Source organism: Bos indicus x Bos taurus, chromosome 7 (genome assembly GCF_003369695.1).
Source record: "Bos indicus x Bos taurus breed Angus x Brahman F1 hybrid chromosome 7, Bos_hybrid_MaternalHap_v2.0, whole genome shotgun sequence".
In the NCBI taxonomy this organism is placed as follows: Eukaryota; Metazoa; Chordata; class Mammalia; order Artiodactyla; family Bovidae; genus Bos; species Bos indicus x Bos taurus.
In genome coordinates this window covers 66,947,256-66,971,483 of record NC_040082.1, presented here as the reverse complement: position 1 = coordinate 66,971,483, position 24,228 = coordinate 66,947,256, and the positions used below count along the sequence as shown (strand labels likewise).

Here is a 24,228-nt window from a genome sequence, read left to right as displayed (position 1 = left end):
CCCCTTTCTGTGGTTTTGTTAGAGGCTCGATAGATAAAGAATCTGCCTGCCAGTGCAGGAGACACAGGAGATGCAGGTTCAATCCCTGATGGGTAAGATACTCTAGAGAAGGGAATGGCAACCCACTCCAGTATTCTTGCCTGGGAATTCCCATGGACAGAGGAGCCTGGTGGGGTACAGTCTATGGGATCGAAAAGAGTCAAACACAACTGAGTGACTAAGCACAAAAGGATGTATGTGAGCTAAAAATGTTTTTTTTACATCTTTAAATGGTTGAACGAAAATCAAAAGTATTTTGAGACACACGGAAATTATATGACAGTCACATTGGTGTGTCTGTAAATAAAGTTGATAGTCACAGCTATTTGTTTCCATATGAACTCTGATGCTTTCCGATTATAGCAGCACAGAGTCATTGCCACGGAGCTTCAGAGCCAAAAACATTTACTGTGTGGCCCTGAAGAGAAAGCTTCCCAAGCCCCCTTCCAGAGCAGCCGGAAGCTCCTTCCTGGAAAATGAAAGTCATCCAGTTATTCAGCACATATCAAGTTCCTCACCCCAGGGGTCCTGCCCTGGCCCCACCCAGAGCTCAAAGCATATTGAGGGATGGACAAGAAATAAATAATAAGTGCATGTCACCTGGCAGCTATGACAAAACAAAATCCCCATGACCCCTGCCCCCTGTCCAGGTCTCTCCTCTACCAGGCAATGTCCATGCCATATATTTTCTCTGTACACAATGTTACGTATAGTTTTTAAATTAAAAGGGTTCAATGGGCTTCCCACGTGGCACTAGTGGTAAAGAACCCACTTGCCAATGCAGGAGACATAAGAGACTTGGGTTTGATCCCTGAGTTGGGTAGATTCCCTAAAGGAGGACATGGCAACCCACTCCAGTATTCTTGCCTGGAGAATCTCATGGACAGAGGAGTCTGGTGGGCTACAGTCCATGGGGTCTTGCACAGAGTCGGACACAACTGAGCAACTTAGGACACACAAAAGGCATTTGTACACCCATGTTCATAGCAGTATTATGCACAATAACCAAAGGGTAGAAATTACCCAAGTGTCTGTCAATGGGTGATGAATAAACAGTATGTGGTCCTTCCACACACGGGGGACTATCGCTCAGCCATGAAAAGGGGTGAAGCACTGACACTCACTACCACATGGATGGACCTTGAGGACATGATGCTCAGTGAGACAAGCCAGACACAGAAGGACACACACTGTTTGATTTCACTCACAGGAGGTCCCTAGAAGTGTCAGATCCAGAGACAGGAAGTAGATGATGGGGCCAGGGACTGGGGGAGGGGATGGGGAGTCAGTGTTTCATGGGGACAGAGTTTCAGTTCGGGAAGATGAGAAAGTCGGGAGATGATAGGGGGTGGGGGTGGGGGCTGCATGACAGTGTGAATGTGTTTAATGCCACTGAGCTCTGTACTGATACATGGTTACAATGGTAACTTGTATATTTTACTGCAATTGAGAAAAGGGCAAAACTGTATTCTGTGTTTTGGGTATGCCTGAACCAACCCATGTTAGGAGTTACATTCAGCAAAGTGTGGACATACCTGTTTTTGATTCACTGTTCACCCTGGGGTGGGGAGAAGGAAATGAATGGGGAGGAGGGAAAAGCAAGCTGTCAAGTTCATCTCTTTAAAAAGATCTGAAGCAAAAGTTACAAAAATGCTAGAATGTGTTGGTTTCAGTGACAGGTACATGGCTGCTTGTTTTATCTTGGGTAAGTGTCTGTGTTTTTATTTTTATTTATTTATTTATTTTGCTGCACTGGGGATCTTAGTTCCCCAACCAGGGATTGAACCCCTGCCCCCTGCAATGGAGGGGTGGCCTCTTAACAATTGGGCTGTCAGGGAAGTCCCTAAAAGTACATTATTTTAAATGATTTATGTCTGCCTTCCTTCATTTGACCACATCCTGTGCATTTCATTCACGCCCTTGTGGTTTATGTATCCAGTCAACAATGGACGGACATGTGAAGTGAAGTGAAAGTTGCTTAGTCGTGTCCAACTCTTTGCAACCCCATGGACTATACAGTCCATGAAATTCTTCAGGCCAGAATACTGGAGTGGGTAGTCTTTCCCTTCGCCAGGGGATCTTCCAAACCCAGGGATTGAACCCAGGTCTCCCACATTGCAGGCGGATTCTTTACCAGCTGAGCCACCAGGGAAGCCTGGACGGACACATGGGTTGTTTCAAATTTTCTGATCTTCTAATAGTGGGGTGTGTGTATTAGGGCATGTCTATCTGTTTTCCCACTTGGGCCATGCTCCTCCCACTCCTGCTAAGCATTATAGGTTTCTTGAGCTGAAAAACTCTGCAAAGTCCCAGGGGAAAGACAGAACACCTCCCTGATGCTACCTGAGCTCACTGCTTTCCCCTCTGCTGAGCCTCTGTTTCTTACCTGCAAATGGGGACTGATAAGTTACCCTCCTCCAGTGGAATCGATGATGCCAACGAGCTTAGCAAATTGTAAAGTGACCTAAGTGAGGTGTATTATAAATGTTTTATGTTATACTGTTGGCCTGACGGAGAAGGCAATGGCACCCCACTCCAGTACTTTTGCCTGGAAAATCCTATGGACGGAGAAGCCTGGTAGGCTGCAGTCTATGGGGTCGCTAAGAGTCGGATACAACTAATCGACTTGACTTTAACTTTTCACTTTCATGCATTGGAGAAGGAAATGGCAACCCACTCCAGTGTTCTTAACTGGAGAAACCCAGGGACGGGGGAGCCTTGTGGGCTGCCGTCTATGGGGTCGCACAGAGTTGGACACGACTGAAGTGACTTAGCAGTACCAGCAGTTGGCCTGACACCTGTTCCTTCATTCCTCACAGTTCATTTGATTTTATGGTGAATCAGTTATATTGTTAGGCTACCAAGAGGCTGAGAAAGTGAGTGAAAAGTCACTAGGCAGCAGGAACCACCATCTGACAACAGCGTACAGGTCAGTTTTTATTATATCATGGTCAGTGGATTGCTCCACCTCCCTTGTTGACACGGTGGGCAGATTATTCTTTGTTGGGGAACTCTCCTGCCCATTGTAGGGTATTTAGCAGCATCCCAAGCCTCCACCCACTAGGTGCCAGTAGCCCCCACAGCCAGTGGTAACCAAAACTGTTATCTCCAGACATAGCTCAGTGTCCCCAGAGGAGGCTGAATCACCCTGGATGAAACCCACACCTGTCGACAAACGAGGGCAGGACCATCCTTGGCACATGGCAGGGGCTCAATGTGTTTTCATAATCTTTGGATCTACAGCCAACTATTGGGTTTGATTCCAGTTTTTCCCCTGAGTGAGTGACCTTGGGCCGGTGATTCAGCCTCTCTGACCGTCGGTATCTTCTTCTGGGGCAGCTGGAGCAGCTGAGGCGCGGGAGCTGAACGTAGGGCCCCTGCTTCCTGCGGTCCGGCGGCGTGAGAGCGTGGCCTCCACCGGAGCTAACTCCACCCGCGTCCGCCGGCCCCCACTCAAGACTGAACAAGGAAGCCGCAGCCGCGCCTGCGCCCCGCAGTGCCTAGTCTGGAGCGCCCCGTCGCGCGCGCGCCCCGCGCCGCTGCGCATGCACACACGCTCTCAGCACGCGCACGCACGCGGCTTGGCCCGCGCGCCCCCTCCGCGGGGCGGGATCGGAGCCGGGGCGCGGGACTCCACTTCCCAGTGTGCCCCGCGGCGACGCTCGCAGCCGCTGAGGAAGAAGGCCGAAGCGCGGCGGCCGAACGGCGGCGGCGCGGGTCCCGCCGCACGCACGCACGCACGCACACGGGTGCACCCCTGGCCCCGCCCCCGGAGGCCCCGTGCGGGAGCGCGCTCGGGCGTGCGCAGGGCGGCGGCGCGGGCGCGGGGGCGCGCGGTGACCGTTGGCGCTGAGGGGAGGAGGCAGCGCGGCCGCCGCCGTTGCGCAGATCCGGGCCGCGGCTGTGGGGAGGGCGCCGGGGCCAGTGACCTTCCGGAGGCGGGAGCGAGCCAGGGGGCCCGGACTCCGAGCGCCGCCGCCGCCGCCATGAACAACTCGGGCGCCGACGAGATCGGGTGAGGACGCGCCGGCCCGCGCCGCCGCCTCGGCCGGCCCCCGCCCAGACCGGCCCGGCCCGTCAAGGTCACGCCGCGGGGCCGCGCCGAGCCGGCGGCCGGGGGTCCGGGGGCGCGACGGGCCGGGGTCCCCTGGGGTGCCGGGCGCCCTGCTGCCTCATGGCCTGGGACCCCGAGCGGGAACCGGGGATCCAGGGAGTCCTGTGGGTCTGGTCTCCCCGTCGCCTCGTGGTCGGAGACCCCGAGGTTCAACCGGAGAGAATCTGAGGAGTCTTGGAGGTCCAGGCGCCCTGCCGCTTCCTGACCAGGAACCCAGAACCTGACCTGGGGGTTCTTGGGGGTCCCCTCTGTTTCATGCTTGAGGGAGACCCCGCCGCCTGGCCAGAATTTACCGTCGGGGCCCCTCGGTCGGAAACCTAGGGGGTCCGGGGCATCCTGTCTGCCCCCGCGCGTGTATTTCCCACTGGCGGGGTTCAGAAGCGTCCCCGCGCCCGTGTTTTTCCTCGGGGACCTCGAACAGGAACCTGGGGGGTCCAGGGCGCCCCCTGCCCGTGCGCGAACTTGGCGGCTCAGCGCACGTGGCGGCCCGGTCGCGGGGGGTTCCAGTGCTGCCGCCGCCCAGCTTTTCCCACCCAGGACTCACAGCGGCGGCCCCTCCACCATCCACTCCACTACCAAGAGAAGGTTTGCAAACCGAGGGCCCGAGGGCCAAGGTCATGGGGGCCTGTCCCCGGTCTGCTTGCCGCGCACCCTGAAGTGACCACCATCTCGGCGCCTCCGCGCCACCTGATGGGTGTCTGCAACTGTTGTTTTCATGTTGCTCGAGCCCCTTCCTGCTCAGCCCCCATCTAAGCCCCATCGGTGTGTTTGAAAGATAGAGACCTGGAAACTTGGGCGGTGGACTGACGGTGGTGCTTCTGAGGTCTTTTTTCTCCTTGGTGTAGCTATTAGCGAGAGGAGGTTTGTTATAGCTAAGTTTTCCCTTTTAATTATAGCCTTGCCTAATGCTAAACGAGCGGGAGAACAGGGAAGCGCTCCCAGAGGAACCAGAAAATCCATTTCTGCCCTAGTCTAGGGGTTTGGTCTAGTTTTCTTTGCAGAATGGCTCCTACAGCATCAGCATAATTTTATAGTTAAATCCTTTTTGCAAAGATGGCAAAACAGCCTGGGCTGGGTTTCCGTGGCCTTGTGTACATTTCTGAGTGCCCTTCGCTTTGAACAGATGCCGTGTTTACAAAATGTTTGATTTGGTGAGTAAGGCATTGTTTGCTGCTGGGTGGCTGGCCAGGCTCTGGCAGCAGGTTACACCAGAAGACAGAAAATGTGTTTGTGGGGTCCCAGATCCAGAGTCCCCACGGCTCTTAGAGCGCCAGAAAGAAGGCACTTAGCTTCTAGCCTGGTCTGGGAGAGAAGTGCAGGCAGGCCCTGGCAGTCTGAGCTGTGTGTAGGGTAAATGAAAAGTTGCAGCACTTCCGATGGGAAACTAGCCTGTGGGCAGAATGAAAGTTGTAGCCCCAAAGGGCCAGACTTGAGGGGGGCCAGCAGTCTCCCTCAGCCAAAGGGATCTTTTTCTGACTTCCTTAGGCCTGGAGGGGAGGGAGCCTCCAGATCTAGGAGGCCTGCCTCTTGTTCTTGAGGAGATAGTCAGGCTGGGCTCCCTGGCAGTTCCCCTCTCCAGCTTGTACCAGCCCCTGGGTGAGGGCGGAGCCAGGATCCCCACTGGTTCTGGAAGGTCCCACCCTCTGTACCGTAGACCCACCCCAGACCCACGGGCAACCTGGAGAGGCCTCAGAGTTGGTAGCAGGATGGGATCAGGGACCTGCCTGGCTGTGTTCCCTGCCCTGGCACCCCAGCAAATCCAGCCAGGCCACCTGACTTCTAAAGCTGTAGATCTTGGGTGTCCCAGGAACTGGTCATCACTTTGCCCCACAGCATTGCTCAGTTTCTGTTTCCTGCGGGAGCCTTGTTTCTGGCGGCTATGGGGAGTGCAGGTCCACCTTAACTTCCTTGTTCTGGTGGCTGTTCCGGTGCAGTACTTGTGACGCCGCCGGCTCCCTGACCACGGGCCCTCTTGTTTGTGGGGGGGACCGCAGTTGCCCACTCAGGGTGGTTGCCACATGGTGCTCAGAGGAAGCAATTGCCTGTGTTGCTGGGATATGACGGTCTGACTGGTCACTGGTGGCACCCACTGTCCTCTCTTGACTGCCTTCACTGTGGTGTCCAGTCAGCCTCTCTGAGTGGCTCTTGGAGGGAGGTTGACAGGCCATGGGGCGGCTCCCCTCCTGGATGGGGATCCACATCCTCAGGAAGTGTGTGATGCTTGGATGCCACCCCACTGGGGAACTGTGCTTCTGCACTGAAGTCCCTGAAGGCAGGCCTTCCCTGCATCTGGATGTGATGGGCTGGGCTTTCAGCATCCTGGTTGTCATAATGGCCCGGTGGCCAGAGTGGAACCAGGGCGGGTCTCAGGGCAGAGAGCCAGGGGGAGCAGCCACTGTTACATGTGGCCTCGCAGGGAGCCGTTGATGTAGTAGCCTGGTCTCTGCCATGGCCTTGGAGAGTCAAGTTGAAGGAGGGTCTTCTGACTGAGGTTCCTGGAGCTGACAGGTTGTGGAGACAAAGAGGAGTGAGTGGGGCTTTCATCTGGCAGACGCGGTTCTGCTGGCGGCCCACGGGCTGGTGAGGAAGGACCCTGATGTGTCCGAAGAGAGGGTTCTAGAGGGACCTGTGAGGGGAGCAGCACTGGGTGTGGGTCTCTGGGAGAGAGACCTGGGCAGGTTGGGGGGTGGGTAGTCAAAAGCTGGAGGTGGGTGGGGGTGGAGGCCATGTGGGGCTCAGGTGACTTAGCTCCGAGGGGTCCGAAGGTAAGCCGACAGTTCCGTGGGCCAGCTCTCTGTGGAGTGGTTGGTGTGGACCTGGAGCATCCCAGGCCGACTTGCCAAGGCCTAAGGGAGGGAGAACCCGTGGCGGGGGTCGTCCGGTGGTGGGAAGGAGGTGTCTCGTGTTCTGGACCTGTGAGGTGGAACAACATCCCTGGCTTGATGACCCTGGGGGCAGGACTGTCCTGTTGAGGTCTCCTGTTTGAAACAGAGTGCTTTTTGAGGCCTGGTTCCCAGTGTGTCCAGGCTGCCTGCTTCTGGGGACTAGGACACGGGTTCGGGGCTGCTTGGACACCTGCACGGTTGGCCATGAGGGTTGGGGGCTATTCCACTTGACCCCTATCTGGTTCCAGACATTGGGCAGAGCCTCCTTAGTGGAGCAGACTGAGGCTTAAGAGGGTCAGGGGACCTGGTCAAGGTCATTCCTGGCATGGCTGAGCTAGAGTGGGGAGCCGGCACTCCTGGTGAGCTGGCCTGCTGCCGCTTGCACCCCTGATGCTCCTGCAGTGCTTCCTCTTGGGGAGTGGTGCTGTGGCCAGGTTTTGGTGAGAGATCACTGTTGGCGGGGGCCAGCACTCTGGCCGGCGAGAACACACTGGTCCTGTCTCGGGGCACTCAGTGAAGGCCAGGCTAGGGTCTCGTGTGTGCAGCCCCCATAGTCCATGAGAGGTGATCTCATCCGCAGGTGAAGGAAAGCCCAGACTGGGAAGAGACCCCCGCCTCACCTGTTGTTTTCGGGCATTCAGTCTGTCACAGAGGGCTCAAAGTGGGATGGCTCCCTGGCTGCAGGAAGGCGTGAACACAGGCTGTAGAGGAAGAGAGGGCCTGCCAGTTCACCTGATGGACCCGGCCTCAGCCCCCTGCCCTCCGTCTGGGGGTGCCTGCTGTCCACTGGGTGGCGCCTGCTGTAGGCAACCCGGTTGAGGAAGCCCCCGAAGGCTGACTTTCTGGCATAAGTGGCACATGGTTGCCCTCAGGAGCCATCCAGGACTAGATTTCAGGTCAGCAGGCGGAAGACGGGGCATGCTGCCCAGAGCCTGCCACCCAGTCACCCCTCTACTGTTGGGGTACAGGCCCAGGAGCCTGCGCTTATCACAGACCACCTGACTCTGGTCCCAGGGGTAGAGGAGGTGGGGTGCAGGGTCTATGGGGGCCCCCAACTTCAGCTGCAGCTGAGGGATGAATGACACTGTTCAGAGTAGGGCAGGGTTGGAGAGGGAGCCACTCAGGGTTAGCTGATCCTTTCACCTGCTGAGTTGCGTATAAATGCTCAACAAGGCCTCAGGTCACCTGGTGCTAAGCAAGTCTGGGCTGGAGGGTGGGCACAGGCCAGTTCCCATGCAGGTGTGTCCGGCTCATCCTGTCCAGGGCCCCTGAGACCACCACGGGTCAGTGAGATCTCCCAGGACCTCCTGTCTGCAGATGGGGAGCAAGAGGAGACAATATAGATGAAGCCCCAACACAATGCTGGGCCTGGGGCTCTGCAGTTCATCCCCAACATTGTGCCCTGTGCCAACCAGGCCCTGGCGCTTCCTCAGTTTTTACCTCCTAGATCTGTAACTTGGGGCCCGTAGAGCAGTGACAGGAGCAGGAGTGCAGTTCCCTGCCCTCCTCGCACGGGCCAGCGTGCCTTTGCGGACGCGCCACCGTGTCCTGTTTTCCAAACACAGCGAGGTGATAGCATCAGAAAGCCCCATGTCCATGTTGGCTCCCTGGCCAACTCGGAGTGAGAGTTCTGGTGGATGTTGTCAGCTGCACAGAGGACGGCCTTTCTCGTCTTTTTCCACTAATGTCTGATTTTGAAATTTAAACATGGGCTGGAGCGTGGACTGGTCAGACCAGTTCCACCCTCTGCAGCAGCGGGGGGTTGGGTGGCTCGAAGGGACACCACTTAGGCCTTCCCATCTTGGTCAGATGCAGGCTAAGCAGGCAGGTATTCCTCTCAGTTGGGGTTTGTCCTGGGTGTTCTGAGAATGCTCAAGATTTTTTTCCTCTCCAAGCTGCTTTTCCATAGCAAACCCATTTGTGCCTATGCCAAAGGCCTGAGCAAAGAGGCGGTCCACACTGGCCTGGGGCAGATCAAGTCCTTCTGTCATTTGCCCGCCTTGGTGTCAGGCGCTGGGGGAGCGGGGCACAGATGGGATTATGCTCCCCAGGGTCTTAGGGAGCAGGAGGAGCCTGCCTGCCCTCCCAGGGGTGTGTAGGGGACGGACGGAATGGTCAGGAGGCTGGGTGTGAGCCTCCTGGCCTCCATCCAGGAACGTGCCCTGAATGTGTATGGGGGTGAGGGGCTACCACCCCGAGTGGGGTGGGAAAATTGTTTCTTCTACACTGAGCCTCTCGACCCCAGGGAGAAAGCCGCAGTGGGAGGGACCCCTGAGTACAGCTGAGGCCACTGCCTTGATGGGTCTGTCCCCGTGCCCCGGCTGCCGGTTCTGGGGCCTCAGTGCAGCCAGCTTCAGGGGGCTGTTTTGTGTCCAGGCTGTGCAAGGGGGGATTGGCTGTGGACCGGATAGCGCCCAGGTGCCACTCTGAGAGTGCCAGTTTCACTCCTTTTTCTGGGGCAGCACGCGGGGTGGAGAGTGCCCTGCCTTGCCTTCTGGTCACACCTGCCCCAGTTGAAGTCCACAGCACGGGGCATCTCTCCTTTCAGCCAGCCCAAGCATGGCAGGCACGGAGGCTCTGGAAACGGTGGCCCCAGGGAGGCCACCAGTACTTTTCCTCTCACATAGTAGGGCTCTAGCTCAAAAGTATAACCTAAGCCATTCAACTGAGTCCAAGCTCCAGGAGCCTCCCCAGCGATTGGTGGTGCTTACTCATGCCCATGTGCTGGGTACCCCTGCTTTGTCCTAAAGCCCCACCACTGCTGCCCCTTGAGTTTGCCATGTCTGGTCTCAGATGTTGAAGTCTTTGGTGTTTGCAGAGCAGTTGGGAAGGGGCTCCGTGATCCCACTCCCGCACTGGCAGGTTTGGGGGTGGCAGTCTGTCTTACTGTGGTTGAGGTCAACATTGTGTGCGGCTCTGGACATTGTGACTCATACTCCTGCCATTTGGGCAGATCCCGGTGGCATTTTTCATGCCGTACCATGGCCGTGCCCCCAGGTGACCACCCCAGGGTGAGCCTGATGGGCAGCACCGCAGGCAGATCCCTCTGTGGTCATTGGCCGTGCCATGCAGCTTGTGGGATCTTGGTGCCCTGATCAGGGGTTGAACCCAGGCCTTGGCAGTGAGAGTGTGGAGTCCTAACCACTGGGCTGCTAGGAACATCCTGGGCAGAACCCTCCTGACCCTGAATGTTTTCTTGTTGAATTGCAGGAAGCTCTTCGTGGGCGGTCTTGACTGGAGCACCACCCAAGGTAAGGGCAGATGGGCTGTGGGCATGTGATCTTGTCTTCAAGTTGTGAGAATTAGCTTTTCAATTCTTGACTTACTGTCTGGATTGCGGCGGGGGGCAGGGGGCACTTGATTGGGAGTAGACTGGGGCAGCGCTTTGGAACTTGATCTTGTGCTGATGCTTCTGGTCAGGGAGGGTGGAGACGGAGCCAGCAGAGTTAGGCGTTTGTGGTGGTTGCTGTGTTCAGCCTCAGGCCTTGCAGGTGTCCCTCCTTTGGCAGCTCATTCTCCTTCCCAGGGAGACGTGGTGCATATTCCCTTCCCTGGCACCTGTCCTTCCCCCTCTCCCTATCCGCTGCCCCCATATCAGCAGGTCAGCTGGCGTAAAGGTTACTGGCTGCACACTCTCCAGGTCAGGCTGCCAGGCTAGTAGCCTGTGACCTGCCTGACGCCTGGCTGTGTGTGTCCTGATCTCTGAGCAGAGACGCTGCGCAGCTACTTTTCCCAGTATGGAGAGGTCGTGGACTGCGTGATCATGAAAGACAAGACGACCAACCAGTCTCGAGGCTTTGGCTTTGTCAAATTCAAAGATCCAAACTGCGTGGGCACGGTGCTGGCCAGCAGACCACATACCCTCGATGGCCGAAACGTGAGTGCCCGACTCTGAGGAGGCACCTGCCGCCTTCCTGCTTGGTGCCCCTGCGCCCCAGCGCTGTGTGGGTGCCGAGGATGGCTTTCCCCTGGGTTGGGTTACAAGAGTTATAACTCCGGAAAAAAAAAGTTACAGCTCTGAGCTTAGACCGGACGCTGGGCCAGGATGTGGCCCCGGCGACCTGATGGGCCTGTACCCCTGACCCTACTGCCGACACCTTCTCTTGTTGGGAGACAAGCCTCCTGTTCACAGCTGGTCCTTTGAAACTTCCGACAGATTGACCCAAAGCCATGCACGCCTCGGGGGATGCAGCCGGAGAGGACACGGCCGAAGGAAGGCTGGGTAAGGGGCGGGGGTTTCCTCCTGCTTGCTTCCCTGGGGCCCTTGCTCAATCAGACTGAGTGACAGCAGGCCTTCCCGTGTGGCGCTGAGCAGCCAAGCTCCTGAGCACTTGGATTGATTCAGTGCTGGGAGCTTTTCATCTTGTAGCCAAGAAGTATCTTATTAGTCTACCTTAGAAACGATGGCTCTTGGCTGTTTGTTGTCAGGAACCTCGTGTTCATCCACACTGACCGCTCCCACTGCCCCACTCAGCACTCTGCTGGCTGTTCCCCTCCAGGGCTGAGGCCTGTCTATTTTCGCACCTCGGGGACCCTGTGAGCCTCCTGTGCCCCCAGGGCCTGGCCAGCTATCACCAGAGTGTTCCGTTCTCAAGGAGAGCCCTACCAGACATGGTGGACTGGTGCTGTTGAGGGCTGGGACCTGGGAACCTTCATTTCTGGCAGGATTCCCAGCTGTGATGGTAGACAGGGCCTCAGACCAGGTGTGTATGTTTCTGAGTCTGCTAGGAAACATCAAACACAGAAACAGTGGTGCAGCAAACACGTGGGTAGAAACACTGCCCAGGTCCTTCCGTAGTCTGCACAGCCGTGCCTCTGTGTGTTTTGTGGGCACTGCGTCCAGGATGCCCGAGGGGACCAAAATCCGTGGGCGCTCAAGTCCCTTCTATAAAATGGCTGTGACGGCGCACATCCTCTGTGCATCTTAAATCAATTCTAATTGACTGCGGTTGCCTGATACAGTGTAAATAGCTGGCTGGCATGTGGCAAATTCAAGGTTTGCTTTTGAAACTTTGGACTTCTTTTTCTCCAAGTGTTTTTGATCCATGGTTGGTCGAATCCCAGATGCAGAGCCTGTGGCTGTGGAGGTCGGTGTGTGCGTGTGCATGCATGTGTGTGTGCACGTGCCCACCTCTGCTCGTGTCTCTGCCACCAGCACCCCCAACGATGTAGTCTGAGTTCCTGGCTGCGGTGCCTAGGGGAGGCAGCTTCAGGGGTTGTCTGCAGAGGGCAGGATCTGGCCCTGAAGGTGAAGAAGGTGGCGACTGTCCTCGGTCTTAGGAACTTCCCACCACCCTTTGGTCACCAGTGGGGTTGGTGCAGGCCCTGCTGCTCCTTCTCTGAGCCGGAGACATGCTGTTTGGGGCACTTGGGCCCCTGGCCCCTGTTGGCCTGTGAGGCACTCCTGGACAGCCTGGTCCCCTACAGTGTCTGGTCTGCCTTCATGGACTGTGCCCTGAATAGCAGGGTGTGTTTGGAGGGTTCCCTACATGGACTAACCATTTTCTCTTTGTTGAAATAGCAGAAAGGACCCAGGAGCGATAACAGTAAATCAAATAAGATATTTGTCGGAGGAATTCCTCACAATTGTGGTGAGACAGAGCTCAGGGAATACTTCAAGAAATTTGGAGTGGTGAGTCCTTGCCCTGCCCACAGCCGCGATTGGGGCGGGAGTGGCAGAGCCCTGTGTCCTGGGGAGGCAAGACAGCGCAAAGCACCCCACATGGCCAGTCACCCGCAGGGGAGTGCTTGCTGCAGACGGGGCCAGCTTCCCTCCTGGGAGGCCCTCGGCTGGTTGTAACCCTGCAGTCAAGAGCACTTGATCACGTCTGGAGAAGTGCTGGACATGGCTGGGTCCCATTCCCTGCCCCCCCCACACACACACCCTAGGACAGGGTGTGAAGGGATTGTTTTCCAGAAGAGCCTAAAATCTTTCAGAACTTCATGGGGGCTTATACAGGAACTGAATTCTAATAAGGCAGACAGGAGGCAGGCAGGGCCTTGGTATTGGGGGTCGGGGAAGGAGGCTATCCCTTGTCCTAAGCAAAAGCACGAGGTCATCTCCAGCTTCCACCGAGCACGTGTTCTCTGGCTGCAGTGTGCTTGTCTAGGGGGTGCCTATGCGTACCCAGGGCCTGGCAAGGAACTTGTGCTGCAGTGCACAATGCAGGAGCATGGGGAGGATGCGGGCCCAGCCAGGCCAGGGGCACCGACCCTGAGTGGGAGGTCCTGGCACATGGAGCCCTGGGCCCCTGGTGACCCACCACTGGTCCTGCCCCGCCTATGAGCACCCCTCAGCCTGCTCACAGCCCTGAGGGTCTCACACCCCAGGAAGCGGGCCTTTTGCCTCGGGACCTCCTGGCTGTGGGCAGACGTGCTGCCTGCCGACCTGGGCCCTGAGACCCCTGTCTCTGTTACAGGTCACAGAAGTGGTCATGATCTACGATGCGGAAAAGCAGAGGCCTCGAGGTAAAAGAGATCGAGTTTGTCCTTGTCCTTCCCCCTCAGATGGCAAACTATTTCACACTTAGGTGGTGGTTGTAGCGAGCCTGGCCTCAGCACAGGGTGACTCGAGACTAGCGTAGTCCTTCCCACGCAGCCCCGGCCTGTCTGCTTCCAAAGGTCAGGCGGTACAGTCTTGGGGTTCTTTCATTTTTGTTTTGTTTTTTAAGCTCATTCTTTGGAAGTTTTTCCAACTTGACATGAATTTCAGCATGGTTTCTGTTTTTAAGCGTGTCCTGAAAGATGAGTGGTTTTGTTAAATGGTGAACTTCCTCAATTATGACCATCTTCTGTTTGAAGTTCACTCAGTGAAGGCGGGGGTTTCATTTCATGTTGTCAGGCTAGGTCTCCCCCAGCTCGGCTTGAACATGGAGTTTCTTTGGTGTGTCCCATGCTTTTTTCTTGTTTTCCTGTTCTTTTTCCTGAAGTCTGTGGGACTGAAGTCTGTGAGGCGCGAAGCTGCCCCAGCTGCCCACACCTGCACGGCCACATTGGTTTGCAAGGCTGGGACACTGGGCACCCAATTTGCGAGCCGTTTTTTTTTTTTTCCTTTTTTTTTTTTTTTTTGGCTGCTGCTATTTGTCCCTGCCTCTGTGTTTTGGTTCCTGAACCGCTTTTGGACCGGCCTCGTGAGCCGAGTGCGTCCAGCCCGCGGCCCCTGCCCAGCCCCTGGAGGCACTGCACCAGCCGCGCGCCCGCAGCATGCGCCCGCCATGCTGGAGAATAGTTTGCCATTTGAACCTCACCCTCCTCTCCCTCCATGGTTAAGTAACGTACTTTCACCTCATGTTAATTAAGCTGTTAAGTCTTAGTCTTAACTTTACATAGACGTACTTGCTTAGTGATGCACTTAAGTGTTTTCATAGAAAAGTACAGTAATGTTAAGTAAGTTGTTTCTCCTTTTCTCTCTGTGAATTATTTGTGATTAACGATATCTCTTTAGATTTCTCTTCTCCAGGTGCTAAATTATATCACACAGGTACAGGCCAGTCCCGCAGTCAGAGGAGGGAGCGGGCTTTGCTCCAGTGGGGTGTAAACGAAGTTTCAGTGTGTTTCTGTTCCGCTTCCTCAGCGGTGATGTCGCCTCTTGACAGACAGACGCATCCCTAGAGGGCCCGCCCCGGGGCTCCCTCCCCACGACTCACCGCCTCTTGCACTCTAAGGACCGCGAGCCCTGTGGCTTCAGACCCTCCTGCACTTGGAGAAAACGTTCACTTTCTCACATGCCGCTCATCACCCATGTTGTGCTCCACCACTTGCCTCCGATCTTGGGGCATCTTGGGACATGGGGTCCTGAGGCTGCTCTTAGATCCCCTGCAGGGCTGCCTGCTGTCCCTGCAGGGCTGCCTGCCGTCCTTGGCCTGGGCCCTGGGGCGTGCCGGGCTGCCTGGGCCGGGTCTGGGCAGGAGGGGTTGGCAGGAGGGCACTCCAGGCTTGACCTGCAGATCCGCGTTCTGTGTGGGTCCTGCCATCCTCAGCCGTGGGCCTTGGCGAGTCCCCGTGGGTCCCCCAGTGCTAGGTGGGCGGAGGGTGGGCACCACAGCAGGAGCAGCAGTTGGTCAGCAGGTGCCCCAGATAGCTTGTCCCCAATTTCTCTTCCTGAGCCTTCCATGCAGCCCCTGTTTCTTCTCCCTGCCTGTCCCACAGTCCATCTGAGCATCCGTGCCCTTCCCAGGGCTTGGTCCCCATGCACCTGGCTCTGCCTCTGCTCCCTCACACTGCCCCTCCACCCCCCACATCCCCATTGCCTGGCCTGTCTTCTCTGGTCTGTTTCTTGTTTCTTCTCATGTGGTGTGTGGGCTCAGGCTATGTGCGTGTGTCATGCTTGGACACACGTATGTGCTAGAGAGCTGGCCCACCCCACGAGGCTGGCGCCCACACTTCTGAGCTAAGCTGCTTTCTTTTCCCGTCTTTGTCCTCTTCCCACCTCGGTTCTGCCAGGAGTCTTTCCCCACGGTCCCTGCGACCATGGCCCCACATCCCTCTTTGTTCAGCCTGAGAGGCCGGGATCCCAGGGCTGCCCCACCCTGTATCCACATCCCTGGAAGCTCTGTGCCCTGCCCCTCCCCTGCACCCTTGTCCCTCCTCTGCACCCCTCTTCTGACCCTCCTCGGCCCTTCCCTGGCCTGTCCTTTGTTCCGCGGGGTTTTCCGGCAGTTGCTGCCATGAGTGGTCTTAGTGCTCAGTGCAGATGGGCCCCCGGGGACGAACAGCAGCCCGAGGGCTGGACACGCAGGCTAGCCGGGTGGCCCGCCCACCAGACCAGCAAACTTCGTTTATACTGCACTCTCTTGTGTTTGGGAAACACTAAATTGTCTTTCCCGTTAAAATTGTCCTTTTGATGACATGGTGCCTCTTGCTCTTGCTGCTGACAGCAGTGTTTGAGCTGCTGGAACCCCTTGTGGCCTGTATCTCTGTGTATTTAGTCCATAGATACGTACAGATATAGACACTGTGTGCATACGTATGGTACTTGGGCAGGACTCCTCGGGCTTACCCAACAGTGTTGGGCAAGCTTGGCGAGGCTCTCACTGTGGTAGAGACGTGCCTCCGTTAACGCTAGAGCAGTGTACGGCTGCTGTCAGCACTAGCGGCCGAGCGATTGCCAGCCGAGGGGGAGGACCCTGGGTTTCAGAAAAGCACAAGTGCACCCATGACACATTTGGGGCTGCCTGCCCGCTGGGCCCTCACCACCCCACTGTCCAGACGGCGGCTAAGACGCACCCAGGGGTCCCAAGGTCGTCTTTGATTTATAACTGGCCACAGCGTCTGGGCTGAGATCAGCTCCTGCCCCGCAGCCTCACACACCGGCTTCGCTGAAACCCTTGGTCGATCCCTCGGCCCGTCCCTAATACTGTTCATCATCCTGTTTTGTGTCACAACACCCTGCTACCTTGATTCACTCTTCGTCGTTGGCTAGGTTTTGGATTTATTACTTTCGAGGACGAACAATCAGTGGACCAGGCTGTCAACATGCATTTTCACGACATCATGGGCAAAAAAGTGTGTAGTTGTAGTTTTATTTTACCTTAAGACCAAACCAAGTCTTAGGCAACCTAGGGATTTCACTGGAGAGGAGATCCCTTGGCAGGAAAAGGGCCGGGCAAGTGGTCCTAGGACCCCTCCTGTGGGTCAGACCTGATTCAGGAGCCCCTGGCTCTAGAGCCCCTGGGGATGGCCGGGGGGTGGGCGGGCTGCGTCCAGTGAAGTCGTGGGTTGCCTCAGGCTTGGTTTCAGTGACCTCTCCTTCAGATGTGTGTCCCCTCCCTGACTGTCCCATGCCGGCCTGGAACGTGCCAGGCCGTGAACCTTTGAGAACTGGTTCCGTGTAAAACTGACGGCAACGTAAACATCCTGAAGGATTGGTTTCCAAATTGGGTCACTTACTGTGAACTCGGTCCGACCACATGCTCCTGGTAGTTCTTAACTCCATGCAGTCAAGTGACCTCTGGTTGTTTCATCTTCATACTGTGTTGCTGCCTCGGAGGGAAACTCAGAAAGTGGCCTGACCCCTCCTCGCCCCGTCTCCCAGGCCCCCGGCTCCTCGTCCCAGAGGCAAGCCCAGTCCCCCCTGCCAGAGCCCCGGCCACCCCATCAGCTGAGACACAGAGGGAACGTGGCCCAGGGTGGCCCCTCTGTCCCTCACATCACAGATGGGCAGCTGGGTCAGCTCCACCTGAGCCTGCTGTGCAGGAGACACAGGCTGTTCTAGGTGCTCATCAATGGCTAGTTTAGGGTTGGCATGCAGGTCTCCGGGGTGCGTGCCATCATGAACACAGGTTCCGAGGTGCCTGTGTACCCTGCTCAAGGTCCTGTGATGGCTACAGCTGGGGAGCAGTGAGGGCCTTCTCAGGGCGGGGTCTGCTCCCAGGGGCAGAGTCCAGCCTCAGTCCTGTCTCAAAGGGCAGGAGCCCACTTTGTAATTAAAACCTGAGTACAGGCCAGGAAGAGCAGATTTTTTTTTTTTTTAAATCACAAGGGCTGCTTTGCTTTGTAAGCAGGAACCATATTCCCTTAAGGAAAGTGTGTGAAGACTCATTAATTTGAGTTCTTTGAAACATCCTGCTGCCACACTGCCCGGAGCTAGCAGGGGTTTTGTTCCCCTCTGTGGAGCGTCCTTGGGGCATCGGAAGGTGGGGTCTTTGTGCCTTTGTGCCCTCCTTGTCCTCTCACAGAAAGGGGTTTAGGCCAAGTTGACGGGGTTCTGAGTACACAATGTTTGCCAGGCTCCGAGACCCCAAGGACGACTCCGGTGAATTCATTGTCTCTTTCTCATTAAAATTTATCCTACAAACAAGAGCAACTTGGGATTCTTGAGTGCTGATGCAGCCCTGGAGTTGGGGGTCTGCTTTCAGTCGGCCCAGACTGAAAAGGCTGTGTGAGGGGGGCATGCAGCCTGGTGGGGCGGGCACCTGGTCCTCCGCCCGCCCTCCGCATGCAGTGGCTCCTGGCACCTCCAAAAGGGAAGGCTCCTGGGCTGCTGACCTAACACAGTATGAAGATTGCTTACTGATTCAAATGTCCATTTTATTGCATGTTTGTTTACTTTTTTGTTAGATGTAATGTAAGATTCTCTTATCACATCCATCCCCTCTGACATTATTTTGAGTTAATTGAGATTCTTTAAGCGTTAGCCTGGGGAAGGTAAGTCTTTTATCTTCCATTAGACATTTTAAATACAAAACCTAAGTAAACCAACTGTGTTTCTCAGGTATGAGCTGGAAGCGCAGGCAGGTGGGGGCTCTGGAGAGGGCCTGACCGCCGGAGCGGCCAGGAGGAGGGCTGCGCTTGTGGGGAGGAGCCTGGCCTCTGTGTCCCTGGGTCTACACTGTCCCTTAACTTGACCCAAAGACCCCTTGTCATACACAGAACTCTGCAGACTCTTGGTCCTCAGCCCAGTCTGCAGTGGGTGGGACCTCACATGTTTTATAGTTGGATCTGTTGTACCTGAGAAACATTTTTTTAGACAAAAAAATTAAAATTTTTAAGAAAAAAGTTACTAGTCTAAATAAGGTTTATAGTTAAGTATTTAGTTTTAAGTCATAATAAGATGCTAAGTGTAGTCGTAAGTTACCTGAGGGTGTGTCTGAAGGGAAGGGGGCTTGAGACCCTTGGCGTCTCCCTAAATCAGAGTTTGGTTTGTCCAGGTGGAAGTTAAACGGGCCGAACCTCGGGACAGCAAGAGCCAAGCGCCGGGACAGCCAGGTGCCAGCCAGTGGGGCAGTCGGGTTGTGCCCAACGCCGCCAATGGCTGGGCAGGCCAGCCCCCGCCTACGTGGCAGCAGGGATATGGCCCACAAGGTAAGGGTGTTTGCCTGCCCACCAGCCCCAGGAGCTTCCTGCAGCTCTGGCACCAGGGTGGGCCAGGTGGGATACGGGAGCCAGAACTGTGGAGCGTCGTCACCCGGGGCCAAGTGGGTTTGTCCCCTCAGCTACCCCCAGGCACCAGGGGTGCTGGGGCGGTACCTTCAGGGGAGGTCAGGGGTCATGCCCAGCAGCCAGCTTTGCCCCCAGGGCGAGCACTGAGGCTGGAGTGGATGTGGGCAGGTCAGGCTGTCTTCAGAGCTTCACTTGGATGCTCCTCAGAGGAGCAAGGAGGAAATATGAGCCCTGCCTTGTGGGCCCTTTGGGTCTGTTCCAGCTCCCCTGGCTTTGCGCTTGCCATGTAGCATGGGTGGACCTTTTACAGACCACTTGGGATGGCCAGGAGCCTCCATGCCCTTTAGAGACCTAGAGAAGGGTGTCCAAGGAAGGATACCAGTACCCTGAGCTGTAGAGCTGTTTCTACCTGGCTCCAAGTTTCACCTGGTCTCTTCAGAGCTGGCTTTAAAAGTGTTTTTTATTGCAAAATGAGCCACAGCTATAGGAAACTGGCCAGTGAGACCGGATGCTCTCACGCCCATCGCAGGGAAAGAACCAGCACTTGGCCGGAGGACACCCTGGGTCCCCGCTCTCCTGGCTGACAGCCTCCCTGTTGGGTGTCCCTGGAGCTGCTCTGACGTCTTTGCCCTGCACCTGAGATGTGTCAGGAAATTGGGTCCCCTGGGGGGGCAGGGTCCCCCAATCCATACCTGGTGCTGATGTGGCACGCCCCACTCCTCCCTGTCTCCCTGCAGGAATGTGGGTGCCGGCAGGACAGGCGATCGGTAAGTCCCTGTTGGAAAAAAACATAGAAAAGCAGGATCTGAGCGGGGTGGGGCAGGGAAAGGGCTTCTTCACCTCACCTGTATGCTATGTTCCAGGTGGCTATGGACCGCCCCCCGCAGGAAGAGGAGCCCCCCCGCCGCCCCCACCCTTCACCTCCTACATTGTGTCTACCCCTCCTGGAGGCTTCCCGCCTCCCCAGGGCTTCCCCCAGGGCTACGGCGCGCCCCCACAGTTCAGTAAGTGCCTTGGGCCCCTGGGGGTGGGCCTGGGGCATGTCAGCACAGAGAGCCGACTCCCCACACCTCAGGTGAGGGCTGGACTCACCTTGTCCACTCGGCTGGATTCTCTGTCCCCAGCAGCCTGTGTCCACCAAAAGAGGAGTGCCCCCATTGACCCCATTGGGCCGGCAGGTGGGGGTGCTGGGGCATGTCATTCAGCCGGCAGGAGTCCTCCTCCCCCTTCCATCCCTCTCCGACCCTGCGCTGCGTGCTGAGTGGCCATCTGTGACCAGGGTCCCAGGACACTGCAGTTTTGTAGCCCTGCCATGGCATGCAGGCCACCTGACAACCAAGTCAGGCTGCCACTCCCGGCCCAGGCCTAGATCACTTTCATTTCTAATAGGAAAGAGCAGGTCTTTCTTCATAGATGCCCGCACTTCCTATCCTCCTGGGACCCTGGGCTTGGAACGCAGCCCCACCTCACTCTGCCAGGCCACTGGCTGGTCGCTGTCTGCCCAGCAGGGTTGTTCCCTGGGCTGCAGGCTGGTCAGCTGGGGTGGATGCATGTGGTCCTGGTGGCAGAAGAGCATGAGCACCACGTCTGTCTGTCTCCTGTCTGTCCACAGGTTTTGGCTACGGACCTCCACCTCCCCCACCAGATCAGTTTGCCCCTCCAGGGGTTCCCCCACCACCGGCCACTCCCGGGGCCGCACCTCTGGCCTTCCCACCACCTCCATCTCAGGCTGCCCCAGACATGAGCAAACCACCGACCGCCCAGCCCGACTTCCCGTACAGCCAGTATGGTGAGTGCCTTGCTCCCCGTCCGCCTGGGGGTTGGGTGCCACAGGACTGTGGGATTGCTTGCAGGGCCCAGACTAGAGCAGGCCTGAGGTGGGATCTTGGCCAGGGTGCTGGTGTGGAGGAGCATTCACAGCTCGGCACCTGTGTCTGGAGCCTGTGGGTGTGGGGGCCCCAGCGGGCCTGCGCCGTGTGTGTCTGAATCTGCCATACATAGGGTGGGCTTGGGGGCCATGCGGCATCAGTCGGCATCCAGCTTCACCAAGGGGTGCTCACCAAGTAGGTGCTGGAGACCAGGGTCTGCGCCCGTGAGAGCAGCTCGAGTGGGGGCAGGGTGGCATGGGGCTCTCTTGTGCTGAACAGATGCCCCCCCAGCACCCCCATATCTCAGGTTCTTGTGCCCTCGGGGCCTTGCCCGGCTGTGGTCATGTGGGTTCTCGCCTCGCCCAGAGCAGGACACCACGGTGGTGGGTGCAGTGTTGCTGACCCCTAGAGGGGATGTACGAGCGACTGAGCAAGCATGTGCCCCCCACCCCCCCTCCTCTGCCAAGGCCGCCCGGGGCAGTTACCCTGGTCTCATCTCTCGCCAGGCCTGGGCACCTCTTCTCCAGAGCCGCCAGGCTTCGGCCCACACTTTGTTTACACTCTTTTGGTCAGGCTGAGCAGTGATGTGGCCTAGGTAGGTGGTGCCTCCTCCTCCATGGTCCCCCCTGTCTGCGCCCGGGCCACGGACGGCACCTCCTCTGCTGTTCTGGGCGGGGGTGGACTCGGCGGTGCCCTCGGGGACGGGCCCTTGCCAGGGTGAGGATCTCAACTGGCCACCACCCCACTGGCCCTGGAGCTCTGCCCCCACGGTCGGCACCACTGACCCAGGGGGCCTCATGGGGCGGGTTGGCCCTGCTCTAAGGAGGGGCAGCACTGTTGGGGTCCAAGCTTTGCAGCTCAGCCTGATCTGTAATGTTTCTTCAAATCCTGGAATCTGCCACGTCCACCCTGAGTTCCACTGGAGAACAAACCTTGTAGGAGCCTGTGGTCCCCCAGGTCTGGCCAGGTGTCTTGTGTTTCCAAGCTCGAAGGCCTCGCCAGCCGCGAGGGTGCGCCGCAGGCCCCCAGCCCGAGGCAGGGCAGTAAGTGGGGGAAGGGGTCTCGGAGCTGCTCTCCTTTCTGTGAAGATGGCTGCCTGGGTCCCAGCAGGGCTCCGGGGGGGTCCCTCCATCCACTGGGTCCAGGCCCCACCCCAGCTCACTGGGCTCTTCCCTGCAGGTTACGGACAGGACTTGGCCAGCTTCGGACAGGGCTTCTCAGACCCCAGCCAGCAGCCTCCCTCCTACGGGGGCCCCTCAGTGCCTGGCTCGGGGGGTCCCCCCGCTGGCGGAAGTGGCTTTGGACGCGGTCAGAACCACAACGTACAAGGATTCCATCCCTATCGACGCTAGCTGCAGCCCCTCCTTGCGGATGGCAGGCGGCTGAGACCAGGATTCAAACTTGTGAACTCGTGACAATCACAAACTTGGTGGAAATACCGACTCGACCGTGGGGGGAGGGGGGGAGGCTTTTGGCGGTGGCTGTGGGTACCTGGACTGAGGTTTTTAAATATATTTCTTTCTCTAACCCATCAGCACAATAAAAAAAAAGTCACTGGTTCAACAACAGGGTTTAAAAAAAATTCTTCAGCTTTAATTCAAAACTTCAGGTTTCTTTTTCTTCCTTTTTTTTTTTTGAAATTATTTTCTTGAGCCTTTATTTTACCGTATATTGTAAACTTTTATGTTAAAGAAAAAAATATACATTTACAAATTGTGAGATTTTTAAGAGAAATTTTCTACGATGTATACTTGCTTATTTTTTAATTTAAAACAGGGTTTCCGTCGGCACTGGTGGAGGTGAGGGGCGTTTTTAGTCCCTTGCTCCTGGCTTTGAGGGTTGGGACTTGTTGGTCCAGAAACTCTGGGAGCATAAAGAAGAAATCTACTGAGTGTGTTTTGTTTTTTGTTTTCTTCTCTGCTTTTGTCGACTGGCGTGCCTGGCCATATCTGCAGGAGCGTTGTGGGGCCGCGCCTGCCTGTGTCCACCCGCCATCCAGAACCAGGGGGCCAGGCTGGCCCATCTCCCGTGCTCGGGGCTTCAGGGCATCCGCGCTGACCAGTTTGAATAAAGAAAGTGCGTTTGGACTAGAAACCCACGTTGTGTCCGTCTTTCCCTCTGCTGGGAGTAGCCCCTTCCCGTGCAGGAAGCTGGGCCCTCCTCAGCAGGTATGGGGGTCTTGGGGTCTGGAGCCTGGGGTTGGGGGCCTGCTCAGAACTGCAGGCCCCCTGTGAGGGGCCTTGGGCACTGGGGTCCATTGGCCACTTGCTGGGTGCCGAGGAAGAGGAGTTTAGACAGATCTGGGTGGGGCTCGCCAGGCCCCTTCCACCCCTGCAGAGGTGACACCTGGACTGTGGCTTCGGGCAGGCTGCTCACCTTTCCAGGCATTGGCTGTGGGCAGGGCTGGTGGGACTCCCAGTTCAGGGCTGGTTGGGTACAGCCTTATGGAGCTGAAGGTCGTGGTGGTGGGCCAGGAACCTGGGGGCAGGGAGGTGGGGTGGGACGAGCTCCCACCTGCAGAGTTCCCCCTGCCATGTGAAAGGATGGGGCTGTCACTTCACTGGAAAAATCACAAGCAAGATTTTAGGGGGAAAGTGATTTGAAAATGTCTGGATGGCTCCAGTGTGCTGGACTGGAGATAATGTAATGAACTCAAATAGCCAGAAAGCCCTGCCCCAACCAACAGACCAGCTCAGAGAGCCGGGGAGAAAGGCACCTTCTCCCCTAGACCCAAAATGCCCCTCGTCCTGTCCCTTCTACATGTCACATCTCTTTTAGTCCTCAGACTACTGCTTTCTTTTGCATTAAACGAATATTTTCTAGTGTAATATTTTAATTCTTTCAATGATTTTTTTTTTCATTGTAGTTTTTGAGGTTTTTAGAGTACCATATGCACCTGTTTGGTTGCTTTTTATTGTGACAAAATTTAAGATTGGTCGTTTTTAACCATTTCTAAGTACACACAGCTCGGTGGCGTTAAGCACCCAGTCACGTTGTGCAGCCATCCCCACCATAATCTCTAGAACTTCCTCATCTTCCCAAACTGAAATCTCACTCACCCTCCTCCAGCCCCAGCCCCCCAAGATCTACTTTCTGTCTATGGGTTTGAGTCCTCTAGGGACCTCTTCTGAGTGAAGTAGTGCAGTATTTGTCCAGTGTTTGGGTTCTCACACTGATGTCTTCCAGGTCCATCCACATTGTAGCAGGTGTCAAAATATCCTTCCTTTTCAAGGCTGGATAATATTTCACTGTGAACGAACCACATTGTTTATCCATCATTCATGGATGGGCACCAGTTGTTTCCACCTCTTGTCAATCATGCTGCTGTGAACAGGCATGTGCAAATCTGCTTGAGTCCCTGCTTTCAGTTCCTTGGGGTGTGCACCCAGGAGTGGAATTGCTGACATCATGGAACCACATACATCTTAGTGTACCAGAATCA

At 56.5% G+C, this 24,228-nt stretch overlaps 1 protein-coding gene across 5 annotated transcripts; it reads left to right on the top strand.

Annotated features, from left to right (window-relative positions):
- The first annotated feature begins 3,871 nt into the window (after positions 1-3,871).
- On the top strand, positions 3,872-22,880 carry DAZAP1 (DAZ associated protein 1). Of its 5 annotated transcripts, none has more exons than XM_027546591.1 (12): positions 3,872-4,054; positions 10,249-10,289; positions 10,749-10,915; positions 11,195-11,260; positions 12,560-12,670; positions 13,458-13,506; positions 16,460-16,542; positions 18,687-18,840; positions 19,656-19,685; positions 19,782-19,922; positions 20,531-20,707; positions 21,966-22,880. In XM_027546591.1, the coding sequence occupies exons 1-12, from the start codon at positions 4,026-4,028 to the stop codon at positions 22,136-22,138; spliced, it is 1,221 nt and encodes a 406-aa protein (XP_027402392.1). In that variant the 5' UTR covers positions 3,872-4,025; the 3' UTR covers positions 22,139-22,880. The 5 variants fall into 5 exon arrangements, with proteins under 5 accessions (XP_027402392.1, XP_027402394.1, XP_027402393.1 ...); XM_027546593.1 differs by lacking the exon at positions 21,966-22,880 and adding an exon at positions 21,293-21,944 and having other exon boundaries at positions 3,876-4,054; XM_027546592.1 differs by having other exon boundaries at positions 3,884-4,054; positions 12,563-12,670.
- The last annotated feature ends 1,348 nt before the right edge of the window (positions 22,881-24,228 follow it).